Here is a 19351-nt window from a genome sequence, read left to right on the forward strand (position 1 = left end):
ACGACAAGTACTGTAGTTTTCCAAGAACTCTCATGTAGCGAGTGGCATCAGTTAGTTCCGCTCCATCATTTTGTTGACACTTCACTGGAACTCATTGGAGTTTTTGCGGAATTACAGTCTTTCATATTTTCTTCAGAGAGGATTTCACTGATGTAATTGGATTGTGATAGAGTAATTCCATCTACAACATAAAGCACCTCAACTCCGAGAAAAAAATTAAGGTTTTCGAGATCCTTAATGGAAAAACGGACAGCAATACAATATATAGCCTGATTTACATATGAGCTATGGCTTCCGGTGATGATGATATCGTCGACATAAACCAGCACATACAACACGTAGTTCGACACTTTGCGAATGAAAACTGATGCATCAGATTCGGACTTGACAAATCCCAAATAAAGAAGGAACGTCTTAAGTTCATTGTACCAGGCCCGATGAGCTTGCTTGAGTCCGTATATAGCTTTCTTTAGGCGACATATATGTGAGGGGAACTGCTCGTCTTCAAAACCCGGAGGTTGGATCATGTAGACTTCTTCTTCTAGGTGACCCTGCAAGAACGTGTTGTTGAAACCAAGCTGACATATGGGCCAATTCTGCTGGACAGCAATCGAAAACACCAAGCGCACAGTAGTTGGTTTGACAACCGGACTAAAAGTAGCATGAAAGTCAATTCCAGGGCGTTGTGTAAACCCCTTTACAACAAGACGAGCCTTGTAACGATTGATTGTCTCATCAGCTTTTCTCTTTAACCTGTATAACCACTTACACGAAACAATATTTTTTTTGGGGTCATATGGTACCAATTCCCATATCTGATTATTTAATAATGGATCAAATTCACTTTTCATTGATCTCTGCCACTCTGGGTGTTTGTTAACTTATTTAAAATTGGTAGGGATGATGGTGGGCGATAAGTGAGCCATGAAGTCAAGGATTGTTTTCGGTTTGTGAATGTTATTTTGTGAACGAGTCACAACACGATTTGGAGAAGGGAGAGAAAGTTGTGTAGGTTGTGGAGTTGAGGCAGTGGTACGAGCAATAGTGGTTTGGCCAGTAGATGTCATTTTGGTCATTCTGCAACTGTATACAATTGGAAAAGATGGTGGTTGAGGTTATGGGACTGAGGTGAATGGTTGTTGAGAATATATAGGTTTTGAGGAAGGGGGTGGTGATAATGTACGTAGTGATTGTGGGGGAGAGGAGACATTTGAATTTCTTGGGATAACTATTGGGGATGGTAATGGGGGATAAGATTGGGTATCATTAAGATCAGGAGGAACAACAGAATTTGTAGGAGGAGAAGTAGAAGACGTACTTGTAGTTGCAGATTCTGTTGGAGCGCAGGCAGAGGATATGGTGTCTTTGTGAGCGCGGGTTTCGATATTTGGAATAAGTATAGGGTTGGGTAATTCACTAATTCTGGGAGGAGAAAAAATAGTAGATTTTGTTGGGTTAGTTTCAGTTAGGTTTTCCCAGAGTTTTAAAATTTAAGAAAATATTTGAAAAGATATTCTGAAAAGAAAATTATTTTCAAAAAATTTTACATCTCGAGAGTATATTTTGGAAGATTTCAGATCAAAACATTGATGACAATAATAATTTAAAGAATAACTTAAATAGACACAAGGTGTTGACCGTGGCTCTAATTTATTTTTTGAATAGGGTTTGAGCCAGGGATAACAGAGACACCCGAAAATATTTAAAAAATTATAATCTGGATCGTTACCAAACAATATTTGAAAAGGTGATTTATTTTGTATAAGTGAAGTTGGCAAGCGATTTATAAGATAAACCGCATGTTGACAAGCAAAAGACCAAAGAGTCGCTGGAAGCGAAGCTTCGTGAAGTAAAGTTCTTGTCGTTTCAATAATATGTCTGTGATGTCTTTCGGCAAAAGCGACTCTTTGGGGGGTGTATGGGGGAGATAAAAGATGTTCAATACCCTGAGAACTTAGGTATGGATCAAGACTTTTATATTCACCACCACCATCTGTATAGATAGAAAGAATTTTTGTATTGAAACGAAGTTCCATTAATGCTTGATAATTTTTGAAAAGGTCTTTAACCTCACTTTTACTTTTCAATTTATATAGCCACGTATATTTGGTATATTGATCAACAAAAATGCAGTAGTATGATTTTTTGTCAATTGATAAAATCGGAAAGGGACCCCATAAATCACTAAATATTGTTTGAAACGGTTTGGAACTTGATAAAGTAAGATTCTGAAAAGGATGGCGATGAGCCTTATTCGATGAACAAGAATTACAAACTAAAAATTTATCTCGCGAGCAAGGTAGCGAGAATTTATTCAAAACAAAATTTAAAACTCTTGCATGCGGATGACCCAATCGACGATGCCAGGTGAAGATGGATGTGTTAGTGGAGGCCAAATGTACTTTAGGAAGAAGATATGGAAGGTGAGGTTGGTCACTCATAGAGACCGTCTCTACTCCGACCGTGCACCAACGGATTCCGCGTTTCGAGGTCCTTCACAGAAAAGTAAAACGAAAAGAATTCAATAGAGGTTAGGTTATCTTGACAAAATTTAGAAACGGAGAGTAAGTTACGTTTAATTCTAGGAGCACAGAGAGTGTTAAAAAGTTTAAAAGCATTTTTGATGCATGTAATTGAGTTAAACCAGTGTGAGTTATTGGTATTTTGTTACCATCGCCCATGGAGACCTGCTCCATGCCATTGTATTCCTGCAAGTTGTGAGGATTATCAGTTATGTGGTGAGATGCTCCAGAGTCAAGAATCCAGGGATTTGCTGATGCGTGCATTCCCGAAACATAGTTGGCCTTGGCCTCAAAATGATTATGAGATCTAGATCTGCATACACTTGCAACATGACCTGGTTTGTTGCACAACTATCAGCGAACACCATCATAAGAGTTGTTGGTGTTCGAAGATCGCCCCTAATTTTGTGAATTAAAGCGATTGTTAAATCGCCATTGTTGGTTGCTGCCATTGTTATTGTTGGAGCGACGATTGTTGCGATTGTTCGAGTTTTCAGATTTATTGAATGTAGCAGTAGCAGTAGCAGCAATAATCTGGCTATGAGCTTTCTTTGACTCTTCATGTCTAAGGAAAAGCTCATGATCAAGAAGCTTCTCATAGAGTTCTTCATACGTAATAGTGGAGTCACGAGCACGAGATCTCACGAAACTCTGTCCTCAACCACTCAGGATCTTAACAATGAGTTCAGAGTTTGTGACAGGGGCACCAGTAGTAGAGAGATTGTCAGCCATGGATCGAATATTTTGCAAATATTTAGTGACTGGTTGGGAGTCTTTTGTGAGTCGCGCAAGTCGATCGCAAAGACTGAAAATTCTGGTTTGGGACTTGTTAGCATATGCAGTGTGCAATGCATCCCAGGCATTTTTTGCTGAATCAACAGCTGCAACAGTAGTGGCAATTGTTGGATCAACGGATGCCATATGTGCATTTTGAATGAGTTGGTCTTGACGAAACCAAAGAACAAATGCAGGATTGGCACTAAGGACTGTGCCAGTTGTGATAGTGCGAGATGGAGCAAGGGGAGACCCATCTAGATGACCATAAAGATCATGACCATGCATAAGCATGAAAAATTGCGCCTTCCAAGTTGCAAAGTTGCGGCTGCTTTGTAATTTTATTGGCAATTGTGATGCAGGATTAAATTGGACGACCATCACACCACTATTGTTATCAGCATTAATAGCCTGTTTGGCCAAGCTTCTAAAATCAGCTTATTTTGAGAAGTGCTTTTCTCAAAAGTATTTTTTTAAAAAGTACTTTTGGGGAGAAGTAGTTTGTATTTGGCTAATTAATTTGAAAAGCACTTTTGAGCAGTAATTAGTATTTGGCCAAACTTTTGAAAACTGCTTCTAAGTGTATATTTCTCAAAAGTGCTTCTCCGAAAAGTGCTTTTGAAGAGAAGCTACTTTTTTCTGCTTCTCAAAAATTGCTTCTGCTTCTCCTCAAAAGCACTTTTTTCCTTCCAAAAGTTTGGCCAAACACCTCAATTTTTGGCCAAAAATATAGTTTTGGCCCAAAAAGAAGTTTGGCCAAACAGGCTATAACAACTCCAGTAGTGTTGGCCATTTGTGGAGGGTGGGTGGGAGAGAAAAAATATAGGATCTTACTCGTTAGAGTTTGTTGAGGCTCTTGATACCATATAAGAACAAGATAAACACAAAAAGCTGATATGTTTATTAAATCAAAGCAACCTTTAAATACAAGAGTGAAAAACTAATTCCCTAAACTAACTGGACTAAACTACTTGCTAAACAAATTCCTTGAATAAGGAGATTTATTTGAGAAAATAAAAGACTAACAAAATCCTAGCTACTAGCTAAAGAATGGGTCAAAGCAGTAAAGTAGCCGGTGGTTAACTTATGCTCTAGTAGTTAGGAGTATATTTGCGGAAGTTCAGATCTCTTTCACTCATGGTTCGTCATGGGTGAAGACTTTCAACTTTCGATCGTTAAGGATTATATTAAGAAAAAACCTCTCTGAGTATTGAGTATTTTAAGCTCCATTATGTTGAGGTAAGTATTTTCGGATTAAGTTTGAACTCTTTCCCCACATCAACAAATGTGCAAGCCACATGTATTGTTCTCTGCTAGTTTTTTAAATCAATATGTTAGCTTGTTACTTCTTTTGTTAAAATAAAACAGAAGGCAGTATAGCAGCATATTCACTTGTGTGGCAGATGCCTCTTCCTGATTTTCAAATGAAACATCAAAAGCAATAAAAACACTAGAAGAGAACAACGAATAAATTCAACCAAAAAGAGTCCTAGTAAATCTAAATACTTCAAGACCTAGCGAGATTCTTTTTTACCTTAAACGAGTCACGCTTTTATTGCTACATTTGAAGAGATTACAATTGAAGGAGGGTATATCCATGCCATCTTTACAAGAGTAGATAGAGGTAAGCTAGTTGATGATGGTAACAATGACAATGTTGATGATGGTAATGATGATGGCGATGATGATTATGATAATGACGGTGTTGATGATGATGATGGTGGTGGTGATGACGATGATGATGAGGAGGAGGAGGAGGAGGGGCGTTCAGTGTTCTTATGGAGGAATTATACTTGAAAGAGAATTGAAAGGGCCTTCAAAAAAGAGCGAGGGAGTGATGGGCAACCTTCGTCTATATGTTGCTCGTGAGCCGCCAAGTACCAGCCTGCTTAGAAGTGGATTCGAACCACTGACACAAGATTTTCAGTCCTTTGCTCTTATAACCAGCTGAGGGAGGAGGAGGAGGAAGTGGAGGATGAGTATTAGACAACACAATTTGGAAGATCGTGAACTTTTAAGCTAGTGCGATCTCTTTTTTTTTCTTCTATTTCTAAACCTTGAGGCTTTCCATATTCATTTAAGGTTTCTGATGGAAACAATTGAATCTTGTAATTTTTTCTTTGGTTTAGGCTAAGTTGTTATTTGTGTTTAATGTTTAGTACTACATGTCTATTTTACTTCGATATTCTTCTAGTGTTATGAGAAAGTACTTATACTGGGCGTATGGACATAAGAATTGTAAAATTTCGGGAAAAAATGAAAAATAAATTCAAGTGAAAATGATATTTGTAAACTAGAGTTGTGTTTGGACATGAATATAATTTTGGGTTGTTTTTTAATTTTTGTGAGTGATTTGAGTGAAAATTTTGAAAAAACAGTTTTTTGGAGTTTTTCAAATTTTCGAAAAATTCCAAAATCCATCTTCGAGTGAAAATTTAAAAATTTATGGCCAAACACTGATTTCGAAAAAAAGTAAAATTTTTCTTATGTCCAAACGGGCTCAAAAATTGCTCAGATCATTTTGCTTTCAAAGCTTTTACCTATGTGGATCAAGATAACATGGATGGTTTATACTTAGTGTTTCGATCTCCTACGATTAGGTTATTATTAAACAAATAATATAAAATTGTCCACTAATTAGTTATTGCTTTCATATAATTGTCGGACTTTTTTCACTTTTAGTCTGCGCCATAAACTATTTACATTCGGTGACCGATATATAAAAGTTATATATTCGACTATTATTTTGAGAACAGCTATATAGTGTCATTTTCCTTGTCCATTCTAGTACTTCAAGTTAAATTGTTAAACCATCTACTCCAACTCTTCTACACCATTACCAACTAAAAAAAGCTAAATGGCTTTGACGCAATTTGTCTTCCTCCGCCTATAATTGTGCCTCACAAAAAACAAGGTAAAAGCTTAGAGAGTGTTTGGCTAAGCTTATAAGCTAGTTAAATTGGCTTATAAGCACCTTTTGGCTTATCTACGCGTTAGGTAAACACTCAAAGTGCTTATAAGCTAAAATCAGTCATAAGCTGGTCACCCCCAACTTATGGCTTTTCAGCTTATAAGCACTTTTAGTTTGACCAACACTTTTACTGGTTTATCCTTAATAATATTTTCTAATTTACAAAATACTTTTCCCAAAATAAATTTCTTGACTTTCTCTTCATTCCGTATTTGTTATTAGTTCTTTTCTTTACAAAGAAATTTTTAATTTATAATCTTTTGAAAAAAATTCAAGGGTATTTTAGTCATTTTAACAAAAGAATAGTTTATCAATACTTTTTAATCAAACACATCAACTGCTTATTATTAGTTTCAGCACTTCTATCCAAACACGTAAATGCTTATTTTAAAAATCAGTTTCAGCACTTAAAAAAATTTTTCAGCACTACAAGTTTATCAGCTATTTACAATCAGCTAATCCAAACGGCTCTTAGTCTTTTAATTGGTTAATGTAATTGACAAGTGGAATTACATTGTTTCTGGTCGCGTCATCTTTATCACATTTAAACAGATTATTTTACTTGCTTAGTCGGTATTGAGATGCCCCTAATCTGTTTGGTGAAATGTGTGAAATAGTTCATATTCTATAATTAAGAACCAACACAACTCAACTCAAACCGTAAGTTGAGGTCTGAAGTGATCCATAATCAGTGGCGGATGTAGCCGTATAAATACGGGTTCAATTGAAATCATAACTTTCGATATAAATTTATATGTAAAAATTTATTTCAATTATAAAAAGGAGTAGATATGAACTTATGACTTTAAAAACATAATGGATTCAATGCTAAGCACCTTACAATATTAAACTAATATAATTTAAATCCTGGATCTACATCTGATAATGGAGTCCAAGTTGCTGACTCGGTGACAACATTGGGCTACCAATACATTTGATGAAGAGGGGGAACATATTAGATTTTACAAAACAAAACAAGTAGATTTATAAAAAAGACTTGGAAATAAAAGCCGCATAAGTTGTAGAATGATTCCATACTGCTTATTGTTTAGTTCCTTATATTATACTCCCTCCGTTTCAATTTATGTGAACTTAATTTCTTTTTAGTCTGTGCCAAAAAGAATGACTTCTTTCCTTATTTGGAAACAATTTACCTTTATGCAATGATTTATAGCCACACAAAATATATGTGCCTTATTTTACACCACAAGTTCAAAAGTTTTATCTCTTTTCTTAAACTCCGTGCCCAGTCAAATGGGTTCACATAAATTGAAACGGAGGGAGTAATTTTTTATTGGGCTTTTTTTACTTTTTGTCCGCCTCAGAAATTATTTTACATTCCGTAACGAAAAAGGTGTATAAAATTTATATAATTTTTGTATATAATATACAGAATGTATATATATAGAAAACATATATATTTTTTCGGTTATTATTTTGAGAGTGGCTATGCAATGTCATTTTTGCTTCTTTTTTTTAAATTTATTTCCAGGTTGTTGGTTCTCTCTAACACAATATTTTTGTCCCTAATCTCTCTCTCTATTTTATCTTCTTACTACCTCCCTCCAAGTTGAACTATAGTTATATGAGCAGTCTTATAATATTTCTAGACTTTTTCTTTCTCATTTTAAAAGATACTAAACAAATTGTCAACTTGGTGATTGATTATATAAACGTACTGTGAAACTTCAATTATTGTTTTTTTTTTATTTTGTCTTGTCTAGATCTATTTATTTCCAAGTGAAATGATAAATAATTATGCTATGTCCAAAATATGTACCAGTTGAAATGCCTGGAAATCATTAAATATTTCTGAATATAAAATGCTGAAAATAAGTTGTATACGGTCAAAACCGAGTTTGCCCTTCGTGTGACTAATCAAGATTGGAGCATGATGGACCGAGATTCGTCATTATGATATCGAGCGGTGATGTGAAGTTGGGTTGTCGAGTTCGAAACCCAGAGACCGATCAATACCAAGACCGGCCAAGACTGAGACTGAGTCAAGGAGCAAAAAGCCGTTATAGCCGCATTTGGGGAGAGAATTTCGGCGGAAATCACGACTTAAATCAATGAAAAGCTAATTAATTAATCTATCATGGGATCCCCACTATGTATTTTTTATTATATACAAAGTAGGATTCCCCCACTCTATCAAGAGTTGTTATCATATGTACAACGGGACATTGATTCATGCACGTTCAGATTCACTGAGATTTCCATTACATCTAGCAAGTATTATCCTTTTTGGGCTTGGATATTGATTCATCTTGTTCTCTTATCAATCACTCTCTATTCAATTTGAGTTTGTATTCATTCTTTTTACAGTTAAAATCCGATATATCTTCACTTATTTTTCCAATTTGTACCAATTTATACTACATATCCTTAGAACTACGTATAAATTCAACTCAATCCATTTTTCGGGTAAACAGTTTGGCGCTCTCCGTGGGGCTAAGGATAATAGTGGTTATTTGATACGAATCTCTGTAAAATATACTATTTTACACTTGCTCTTGGAAGTGTCTTTGATTTCAGGTTAAAAATGACGAACTCTAAATTAATGGCCCTACCTATCGACAACGAAGCTGGCCTTCAAAATGAGAATAACAACCTGACACCCGGAGATGAAAGGCCACCCGTTGACCCCGTTGGAACTCAGGCAGTAGAGGCCATTGAGGCGAACCAATATTTCGACCCCGAAAACAACATTCATGGTGGAATTCGTTCTGCAGTTCGAAACACCCAAAATGTTGGAGAAGACGGGATCATCCAGCGTATGATTTTCGAAATGTTGCAAGCTCATCAGGTAGCGATAATTCAGTTGCAGAGCCAAACCCAGGCACCGAGCAAGCCCGAGCCCGGTCCACCCCGAGAAGTCACCCACAAAATGGGGCCAGTTGTAGTAAGGTCAAATGAACAAGAATCGGGGACTAATCACGAAATTATTAAGATGCTCGAGGAACTGACAAAACGAATATAGTCAGGAGAAAGGAAGATTAAAGCAAACGATAAAAAGATGAAAACTTATAACTCCAGGGTTGATCAGATCCCGGGGGCACCACCAATATTGAAGGGCTTGGATTCCAAATAATTCGTACAAAAGCCTTTCCCCCCCGAGCGCAGCTCCAAAACTGATCCCCAAGAAGTTCTGCATGCCCGAAATTCCTAAATATAATGGAACGACCAACCCTAATGAACACGTCACCTCTTACACATATGCCATTAAAGGGAATGATCTAGAAGACGACGAGATCGAATCTGTATTAGTAAAGAAGTTCGGGGAAACCCTGTCAAAGGGAGTAATGATATGGTATCATAATTTACAGACTAACTCTATTGATTCTTTTTCTATGCTTGCAGATTCTTTCGTAAAAGCACATGCCGGAGCCATAAAGGTCGAAACCAGGAAGTCAGACCTTTTCAAGGTAAGGCAAAAAGATAATGAGATGCTAAGAGAGCTCGTATCTCGTTTCCAAAAGGAACGAATGGATCTACCACCGATCGCGGTCGATTGGGTCGTTCAAGATTTCACCCAAGGACTGAACGAACGAAGCTCGATGGCTTCACGACAGTTGAAGCAAAACTTGATCGAGTACCTAGCTATTACTTGGGCAGATGTACACAATCGATATCAATCGAAGATTAGGATCGAAGATGAGCAACTGGGTTCTGGGTCTGTTATTAAAAGGGACATCGACCGAGAACCAAGGTCTAACAGGGACCGATACCAGCCGTATAACGGAGATCGTAGGGGTAGCGAACGGGGACGTAACTCCGTACGGGGCCAAGGGTCTCGAGGGATGATGAACAAGAATGGATTCGACAGGCATACCGGGCCTAAGGAAGCACTGCAGTTATCAGAATATAACTTCAACATTGATGCATCCGCCATTGTGTCGTCTATCAGACGCATCAAAGATACTAAATTGCCTCGACCTCTGCAGTCCGATCCAGCCTAGAGAAATCCCAATCAAATGTGCAAGTATCATGGCACCCATGACCACAGAACGGAAGATTGCAGGCAGTTGAGAGAGGAGGTAGCCCAATTATTCAATGAAGGGCACCTTCGAGAGTTTTTAAGTGACCGGGCTAAGAACCATTTCAAAAATAGAGAATTCAATAGACAAAACGAACAAGAAGAGCCACAACACATGATCCACATGATCATCGGAGGGATCGATGTCCCCCAGGGGCCGGTGCTTAAACACACTAAGATGTCGATTATAATAGAGAAGCGATCTCGAACTCAGGATTACATACAACCTTGTCCTTTAGTGAGGAAGACGCGAAAGGAATCATGCAGCCCCATAACGATGCACTGGTAATATCTTTACTTATGAATAAAATTCAATTTAAGCGTGTGTTAATTGATCCAGGTAGTTCGGCCAACATCATCCGATCAAAGGTCGTAGAGCAACTCGGTCTACAGGATCAGGTCGTGCCCGCAACCCTAGTACTAAACGGATTCAATATGGCGTGCGAAACTACTAAGGGCAAGATAATTTTGCCAGTAAACGTGGCTGGGACCATCCAAGAAATGAAGTTCCACGTGATCGAGGGCGACATGAGATATAATGCCCTGTTCGGGAGGCCGTGGATCCACAACATGAGAGCAGTAACCTCGACCCTTCACCAGGTTCTAAAATTCCCAACACCAGAGGGAATCAAAACGGTCTACGGGGAGCTACCGGCCCCAAAGGAAATGTTCTCCATCGATGAAGTGATTCCGATATCATCACTATCATCGACAAAGGGATCAGGTTCGAAGGAGAAACGGGATACCAAATAGAAATCACAAACGTCAGCCTCGACCCAACTAAAGAAGCAGAAAACTGACAAATGATGATTATGGGATCCCTCGATCCTTCATGGTCCCCGATGATTCCGACGCTACCAAATCAACGGTCGAAGAACTGGAGCAATTCACGCTAATCGAACATCTGCCTGAGCAAAAGGTATACCTGGGCACGGGGTTAAATCCCGAGCTCAGGAAAAAGCTTATTCAATTTCCTATAGCTAACATGGACTGTTTCGCTTGATCCCATCTTGACATGACAGGGATCCCACCGAAAATAACCACTCACAGACTAAGCTTGGATCCGAAATTCCATACGGTAAAGCATGCATTCATCAAGGACGAGGTAACCAAACTTCTTAAAATAGGATCCATTCGAGAAGTAAAATACCATGAATGGCTAGCAAATGTGGTGGTAGTCCCTAAGAAGGGAAACAAACATAGAATGTGTATAGATTATAAAGACCTGAATAAAGCATGCCCTAAGGATTCTTTTCCTTTGCCTAATATCGATCGTATGATCGATACCACGGCCGGCCACGAGACTCTCAGTTTTCTCGATGCCTACTCCGGGTACAATCAGATACAGATGAACCCGTAGGACCAGGAAAAGACCTCGTTTATCACTATCTACGGTACCTACTGTTATAATGTAATGCCATTCGGTCTAAAAAATGCTGGTGCAACTTATCAATGCCTAGTAAACTGAATGTTTGAAAAGAAAATAGGAAAATCAATGGAAGTTTATATTGATGACGTGTTAGTTAAGTCCCTGCGAGCAGAGGACCATTTAAAGCATTTGCAGGAAACTTTCGATATACTAAGGGAGTACAATATGAAGCTCAACCCCAAAAAAATGTGCATTCGGAGTTGGCTCGGGCAAGTTTTTGGGTTTCATGGTGTCCAATCGGGGAATCGAGATCAACCCCGATAAAATCAAAGCTATCGAGGATATCACGGTAGTGAATAATGTAAAGGCCGTGCAGAGGCTAACGGGACGGATATCCGCCCTAAGACGATTCATTTCGAGATCCTCAGATAGGAGCCACTGATATTTCTCACTACTTAAGAAGAAGAGCAACTTTACATGGACTCCGGAATGCCAGCAGGCTTTGGAGGAACTAAAGCGATATTTATCGAGCCCGCCGCTGCTTTATACCCTGAAAGTGGAAAAGCAGCTTTACCTGTACTTAGCTGTCTCGGAGAGTCCTGGTTCGAGAAGAACGAGGTATGCAATTCCCTATTTATTATGTCAGTCGGACCTTAGGCGAGGCCGAAACTAGATATCCACACTTAGAAAACTTAGCGTTTGCTTTAATAAGCGCCTCTAGAAAACTAAAACCATATTTTCAATATCATCCGATATGTGTTGTAAGAACTTACCCTCTTTGAAATATTTTACACAAACCCGAACTTTAGGGTCGATTGGCCAAATGGGCCATAGAAATTAGTGGGTACGATATTGAGTAACGACCCTGAAATTCCATCAAATCTCAAATCTTGACGGACTTCGTGGTTGACTTTACGCCGGCCTTCGTATCTGAGATTGAAAAAGAACTACTTCTAAAATCGGGTACCTCTTCGTGTCACGACCCAAAATCCCACCACAGGCGTCGTGATGGCACTTAGTCTCAAAGACTAAGTAAGCCGATTATAATTATAATTCAAGCCATTTTTAAAAAATTATATATAATTAAATACTAGTGTCAAACCAACAACGGAAATAATTCTATTAACCTCCCAAGACTGGTAATACTGAGTCACGAACTCTAACTGAATACATGAAATGATCTCAAGGATCGAATACTCAATACTATTTGATTAATAATTAACAGTACAATAAAATGGAAAGACTCCAAGGTACTGCGACGACCAAGCAGCTCTATCTTGAATCCTTGCGATCACACTCTAACTCTGTCTGAGTCTGATATCTCCAATGCCTGGCTCTGCACAAAAATGTGCAGAAGTGTAGTATGAGTACACTACAGTCGTTACCCAGTAAGTATCAAGACTAACCTCAGTGAAGTAGAGATGAGGTACAGTCAAGACACTCACTAGTCTAATAACCTGTGCAATATAATATACAAAATAATAGGAAACAAATAACAATAAGGGCAACACAAATCAACCAGTGATATGCACAATATGGCAACAAGAACACCATTAATATTGCTCAACAAATAATAAATACAAGTACATCCAATTAAATAAAGTCCTTCAAATATAAATCTTTCGCCTATATGCTTCTCAAATAATAATCTTCAGAATAAAATTCTTTCAAATAAATCTCTTTCTAATATAATTCCTTCAAATAGATATCTTTCGAATATAATTCTTTCCAATAATATTTTGAATATAATTCTTTCAAATAAAAGTCACCTTGTGACACCTCATTTCATATTCCTAAAAATATGGATCTCAACCCCTTTCATATTTTCACGGCACCTCGTGCCCATGTTTCTATCACAACTGCACGGACAACTCACGTACCAAAAATATCAATATATAAAAGAATCTGCACGATCAATTTACTATAGAAATAGTTTGAGTGAAGAAAAAATAATATTTGCACTTAAATTAAAGCATTAGATAAACTACTGATTTGTATGTAATGCTTATAAATTTAAAACATAATAGAAATTTTCTTTTATTTAAAACAATTCAGTCATCAAAAATCAGTAAAAACCAGAAATATAAATCTTCAGAGTTTCGTACTAAAAAACCCAAGCCAACACAATACAACAAGGAGCACAAAACATATAATAATAAAGTCAACTAGTAAATCACCGAAGAAGACAAGAATTTACATATCACGAAAAAATAAAATAACCAAAGGCAAGTGCATCCATAGAAAAATATCAACAAAAGGGCACTCCCGAGGTACCGCCTCATTGTCCCAAAAGTAAATATTCAAGACAGGAGGATCTCCCGAGGTACCATCTCGTAGTCCCAAAAGTAAATATGCAAGACAGAGGGATCTCTCGGAATACCGTTCCGTAATCCCAAAGTAAATATGCAGCGCAGGGGGATCTCTCGGAATACCGTTCCGTAGTCCCAAAGTAAATATGCAGGACAGGGGGATCTCCCAGAATACCGTTCCGTAGTCCCAAAGTAAATATGCAGGGGGATCTCCCGGATTACCATTCTGTAGTCCCAAAGTAAATATGATTTCAACAACTGCACATCAAGTGCTCACATATCACAAATGGCTCATCAAGTGCTCAAATATTACAACATATCACAAATTTTATTAATTATATGCAGATGAAAGATCCATAATAAAATTATCTCCAAGAAATAACAACTCAACAAAAATACGGGATTCACATAAAAATCAAAAGTGACAATCACACCAAATTATCATATAAAAACAAATTCAACAAACAAGAAATGAGGCATTTCAAATCAAGGATTAACTAAGTTCCAACAATTTTCCAATCTAATACATACGGGCGTCTACGAATTTCAACCAATGTAATTTGCACATATAAACCAAGTACGTACTCGGTCGCGTACATGGATTTTCAATAACACAATTTCTACATAAGACTCAATGCCTAAGGGGTAATTCCCCCACTCAAGGTTAGGCAAGATACTTACCTTTTTTGAAGTTAGGCCGATATTCCAAAATCGTCTTCTTGCTTGAATTGGCCTCCGATAGCTCAAATTTAACCAAATTAATTCAATTCAGTAAATACTAATTATAGGAATTAATTCCATATGAAAATACTAATTTTCCAACAAAAATCTAAAATTTAACTCAAAAATTGTCTGTGGGCCCACGTCTCGGAATCAGACGAAACTCACAAAATCCAACAACCCATTCAATTACGAGTCCACCCATTCCAATTTTATCAAATTCCGATAACAACTCGACCTCCAAATCTAAAATTTTAGTTCTTGAAACGTTTTTTTCAAAAATCTTGATTTCGTCCATTTAAATCCGAGATAAATGATGAATATAACCATGGATTTATGAAATATAATCACCTTTGGATATAGAACACTTACTCCAATCCATATGGTGAAAATTGCCTCAAAAATCGCTTCAATCCGAGCTCCATAGCTCCAAATATGTTAAAAATAGAAAATGGGACGACCTGTTTTATAAGTGACATTTCTGTCCAGGCTGCCCTTGGCCCTCGGTCCTCGGCCCTCGATCCTGGGCCTCGATCCTCGGCCTCCGATCCTCGGCCTCGATCTTCGGCCTTCGACCCTCGGCCTCGATCCTCGGCCTTGATCCTTGGCCTCGATATTCGGCCTCGATCTTCGACCTTCGACCCCCGGCCTCGATACTAGACCTCGGTCTTTGGCCTTCGAATTTCCAGCAGAATAAAAATTACAGCAACTGTTTAAGTCCAACTTTTGATCCGTTAACCATCCGAAACTCACCCGAACACAAACAATATATGAATTTCAATCATAAAACACTCGACGGATCTGATCGCGCACTCAAAATACTGAAAAGAGATCATTTGCCCCGATATTGACCATGGTCAAACTCCCAGATTTCTTAACCTTACTAGTCTCTCCACCAATGATCAAAAAAATAAAATACACCCAAGCCCCTCGGGACCTCAACCAAATATACCAACAAGTCCTAAAACATCATACGAACTTAGTCAAAATCTCAAATCATATCAAACAATGCTAAAACCATGAATCATATCCCAATTCAACCTTAATGAAACTAAGAAATTTCAACTTCTACATTTGACACTAAAACCTATCAAATCAAGTCTGATTGACCTAAAATTTTGCACACAAGTCATAAATGACATAACAAAGCTATAAAAATTTTCGGAACTGGATTCCGACCCCGATATCAAAAAGTCAACTCCCCGGTCAAACTTCCAAACTTAAATTTCTATTTTAGCCATTTCAAGCCTAATTTAACTACGGACTTTCAAATAAAATTTCGGACACGCTCCTAAGTCCAAAATCACCATACTGAGTTATTAGAATCATTAAAATTCTATTCCGGGGTCGTTTGCTCAAAAGTCAACTCTCCGGTCAACTCTTTCCATTTAAGCTTCAAAAATGAGAATTGTTCTTTAAATTAAATTCTGAATCTTCCGAAAACCAAACTCGACTGTACACGCAAGTCATAATACATATTACGAAGTTACTCGGGACCTTACGTCGCTGAACGTCACATAGATTCTTAAAATGACAAGTCGGGTCGTTACATTCTCCCCCTCTTGAAACATACGTTCGACCTCGAACGTGCCAAGAATTATTCTGAGGACATTAAATTACCGAGTGTATTATTACACACATACCCACGGGTGATTCTATGTTTTGCAATTTAACATGGATCCGATAACACCATCTTAGTTGAGATTATTTCTTTTATCCATACTTATAAACTTTAAAATCAATTTCTTACACTCCAAACATTTTCAAAAGGCCTGATTTTCACATCAACGCACGATATTAGTCTCAACTGGCTATAGTAACTCGTGCCTACGCACACATCAACTTTCTTGATAGTGTTGAAGTATTTCGGGGTGTTACATTCTCCCCCAATTAGGATCATTTGCCCTTGAATGAGAAGTAGAGTCCTCCCTCAAACACATAACATAACTTATCTCTTCCTTCGCACGTCTCAATCTCCCAAATTTTACTAACTCCCAAATTTTTCAGAAATTTCGGCAGAGTCTCCCCTGTAATTGGGCATATCCACCTGTCAAAGTAATACAAAAACAACTCCTAACAACACATCCACAACCCAACAAAGCACCACAATGTATATATCAATAACACTAATCTCAGTATTACAAGCACTGTATTATCATAATGATATCTGGACATGAAACACATCATATGTATGTCCATAACCACATCTCTGGTCATAATAGCTGTTTATAATTAACTTCAGCATCCTCAATTAATCTTTTCTTAACCAAAATCTCACATCTAATTTTCACAACACTGACGGTAACACGCGAGGCATGAATACCTCATAATTATTTACTCGGGTTAACGAGCCAATCTAACGCCGCCTGGGCGGGCACCTACCTCGTAGGTTAAAACTCAATAATTATAACACGAATTTGGCAAGTATGCAACAGAGAATTTCATATAAGAATTTTCAAATAAGCCTAACAGGCATGGCTCCCTATTAGTACTATAGTACAAATTTAATTTCACAAGGGAGAACCTAAACACAAGAATTTTTCTCACAAGGGTCTCGTCTTTATATAACTTTTACCGCAGCTCGTAGCCCGGTTTAAACATATCAATTTATATTAAAATGCGAGGATCTCGTCCTCAGTTCTGAATCACAAGTATTTTGCACATCGTGCCAACTGAATATTTTTTTAATTTCCTTTCTTTCTTCTTTTCAATAAATTTCGTAAATAATTTTCACAATACATAATGAACTCTCATACCGATAGGGCATATAATTCATAAAATTGAACTCAATTATTTTGAAATCACATCAAAACCCATTGTAGAGAGTAATAGAAAGTCACTTTTGGACTTATAGTCCTCAATGGTGTACAAAATAAAAATGATAGACATGGGCTAACCTCATCGAATCTCCCAACAGGGATAACATATAAGTGATTCACAAAATTACGAAGCTCATCCATAAGCGAGGCATAATAGGAGGACTCGCCTCAATATTCAGAACCGAATCAAATTAAGGAAAAATATTCTTTTATTACAGATCAGGATCATACCTGTAACGACACCATCTGGTGTAGTGGCTTCAGCCACACCATAGCAAATATATCAACGGGCTGGCCTCCTCTTCTAGGGAACCCTTTACCCGCATGTCCTCCACCTCTAACTCGTTGTGCACGTGGAGTATTAACTGGAATAAAGCTTGTAGCTTGAGTGCTCTGATAAAATCTACCCCTCCCAAGTCTGGGACAATTTCTCTTGATATGTCTAGTATCACCACACTCGTAACAACCCCTCTGCGGGTTCGGCTGCTCATACTGAGTATGTGCCGGATAACTGGAATAACCATTATAGGAACCCCATGTCGATGGTGCATTAAAAGGACTTACTGGAACACTCCGAGTATTCTGAAATTGTTTTCATGACCCCGTTGATACTGAAATGTAGAATTATTAAGGACGCGGGAACACCGTAAGTCCCAACATCATCCTATACAAATATCAGCTCTTAATCATATACAAGTTTCGGAGGAACTTTCAATGCCGCATAAATACATCTCAGGCCAAAATTGATATAACACATGACCCCGCAATCTGATCGTTGATAGTGTACTCCCTTCACTTGGCACGAAGTCATAGGACATAATCCGATGATCCACAATACTAACCTTCACCGCTCGTACAGCACCAGTCATAAGACACCTCAAGCCATTTATTTGGCTCATGTCGTCCTCGTGACAGTTAAACTCGCTTCCTCCAGTGACTTGATTACTAGTATGTACCCATCACTAAATGGAAATACCATACAAACCACATAGTCCCTAATACCACCAACTATCTTCACAACTACATCCACCCTATGACCAAACCATGATTGTAACGATTAGGAAACTAATTAAACCTTCTTAAGATCGTACTTATCAACCAAATGTCAGAACCTATTACACTTCCATGTGCACAACTGAATGATCTCTCAATACTTTCGCATCCTCGATCTGGACGACACGTTATAACAATGGTTGAGAAACCTTAGCTCCCTTATAACCCCTCTGTAGTATCACAAACCGTTGGCGCATAGTTGATACCGAGTGCGCAATTTCATACACGAGTGGATGCAAAAAAACATAAGATATATGCTTCAAGCTCAATAAATGCCGCACGATAAGGAATGAAAGAAGTGGAAATTTTCCTACTAGCTCTGTAGCCTCTCGAAGATAAGTACAGACATCTCCGTACCGATCCGCAAGACTCTACTAAACTCGTTCATGACTCGTAGAACCTATGCAGCTAGAGCTCTGATACCAACTTGTCACGACCCAAAATCCGACCACAGGCGTCGTGATGGCACTTAGTCTCTAAGACTAAGTAAGCTGATTATAATTATAATTCAAGCCATTTTTTTAAAACATATAATTAAATACTAGTGTCAAAACCAACAGCGAAAATAATTCTATCAACCTCCCAAGACTGGTAATACTGAGTCACGAACTCTAACTGAATACATGAAATGATCTCAAGGATAGAATACTCAATACTGTTTGATTAATAATTAACAGTACAATAAAATGAAAAGACTCCAAGGTACTACGACGACCAAGCATCTCTACCTTGAATCCTTGCGATCACACTCTAACTCTGTCTGAGTCCGATATCT

At 37.9% G+C, this 19351-nt stretch overlaps 1 protein-coding gene and 1 long non-coding RNA gene across 2 annotated transcripts; both read right to left on the reverse strand.

Annotated features, from left to right (window-relative positions):
• Positions 1-2226: 2226 nt before the first annotated feature.
• On the reverse strand, positions 2227-3153 carry LOC138903707 (uncharacterized). The gene is made up of 2 exons (XR_011413063.1): positions 2672-3153; positions 2227-2493 (listed from the first exon to the last, which is right to left on the reverse strand). It is a non-coding gene; the product is annotated as an uncharacterized lncRNA (long non-coding RNA).
• A 26-nt stretch (positions 3154-3179) lies between these two features.
• LOC138903408 (uncharacterized) lies at positions 3180-3677 on the reverse strand. The gene has a single exon (XM_070191382.1). The coding sequence runs from the start codon at positions 3675-3677 to the stop codon at positions 3180-3182; it is 498 nt and encodes a 165-aa protein (XP_070047483.1).
• Positions 3678-19351: the final 15674 nt, after the last annotated feature.

The sequence above is a fragment of the Nicotiana tomentosiformis genome, chromosome 12, assembly GCF_000390325.3.
Source record: "Nicotiana tomentosiformis chromosome 12, ASM39032v3, whole genome shotgun sequence".
NCBI classification, from domain to species: Eukaryota; Viridiplantae; Streptophyta; class Magnoliopsida; order Solanales; family Solanaceae; genus Nicotiana; species Nicotiana tomentosiformis.

What these genes read in the sequence shown, in the direction of transcription:
- LOC138903408 (XM_070191382.1), bottom strand. Translation starts at nt 3,677, where the DNA reads ATGGTCGTCCAATTTAATCCTGCATCACAATTGCCAATAAAATTACAA.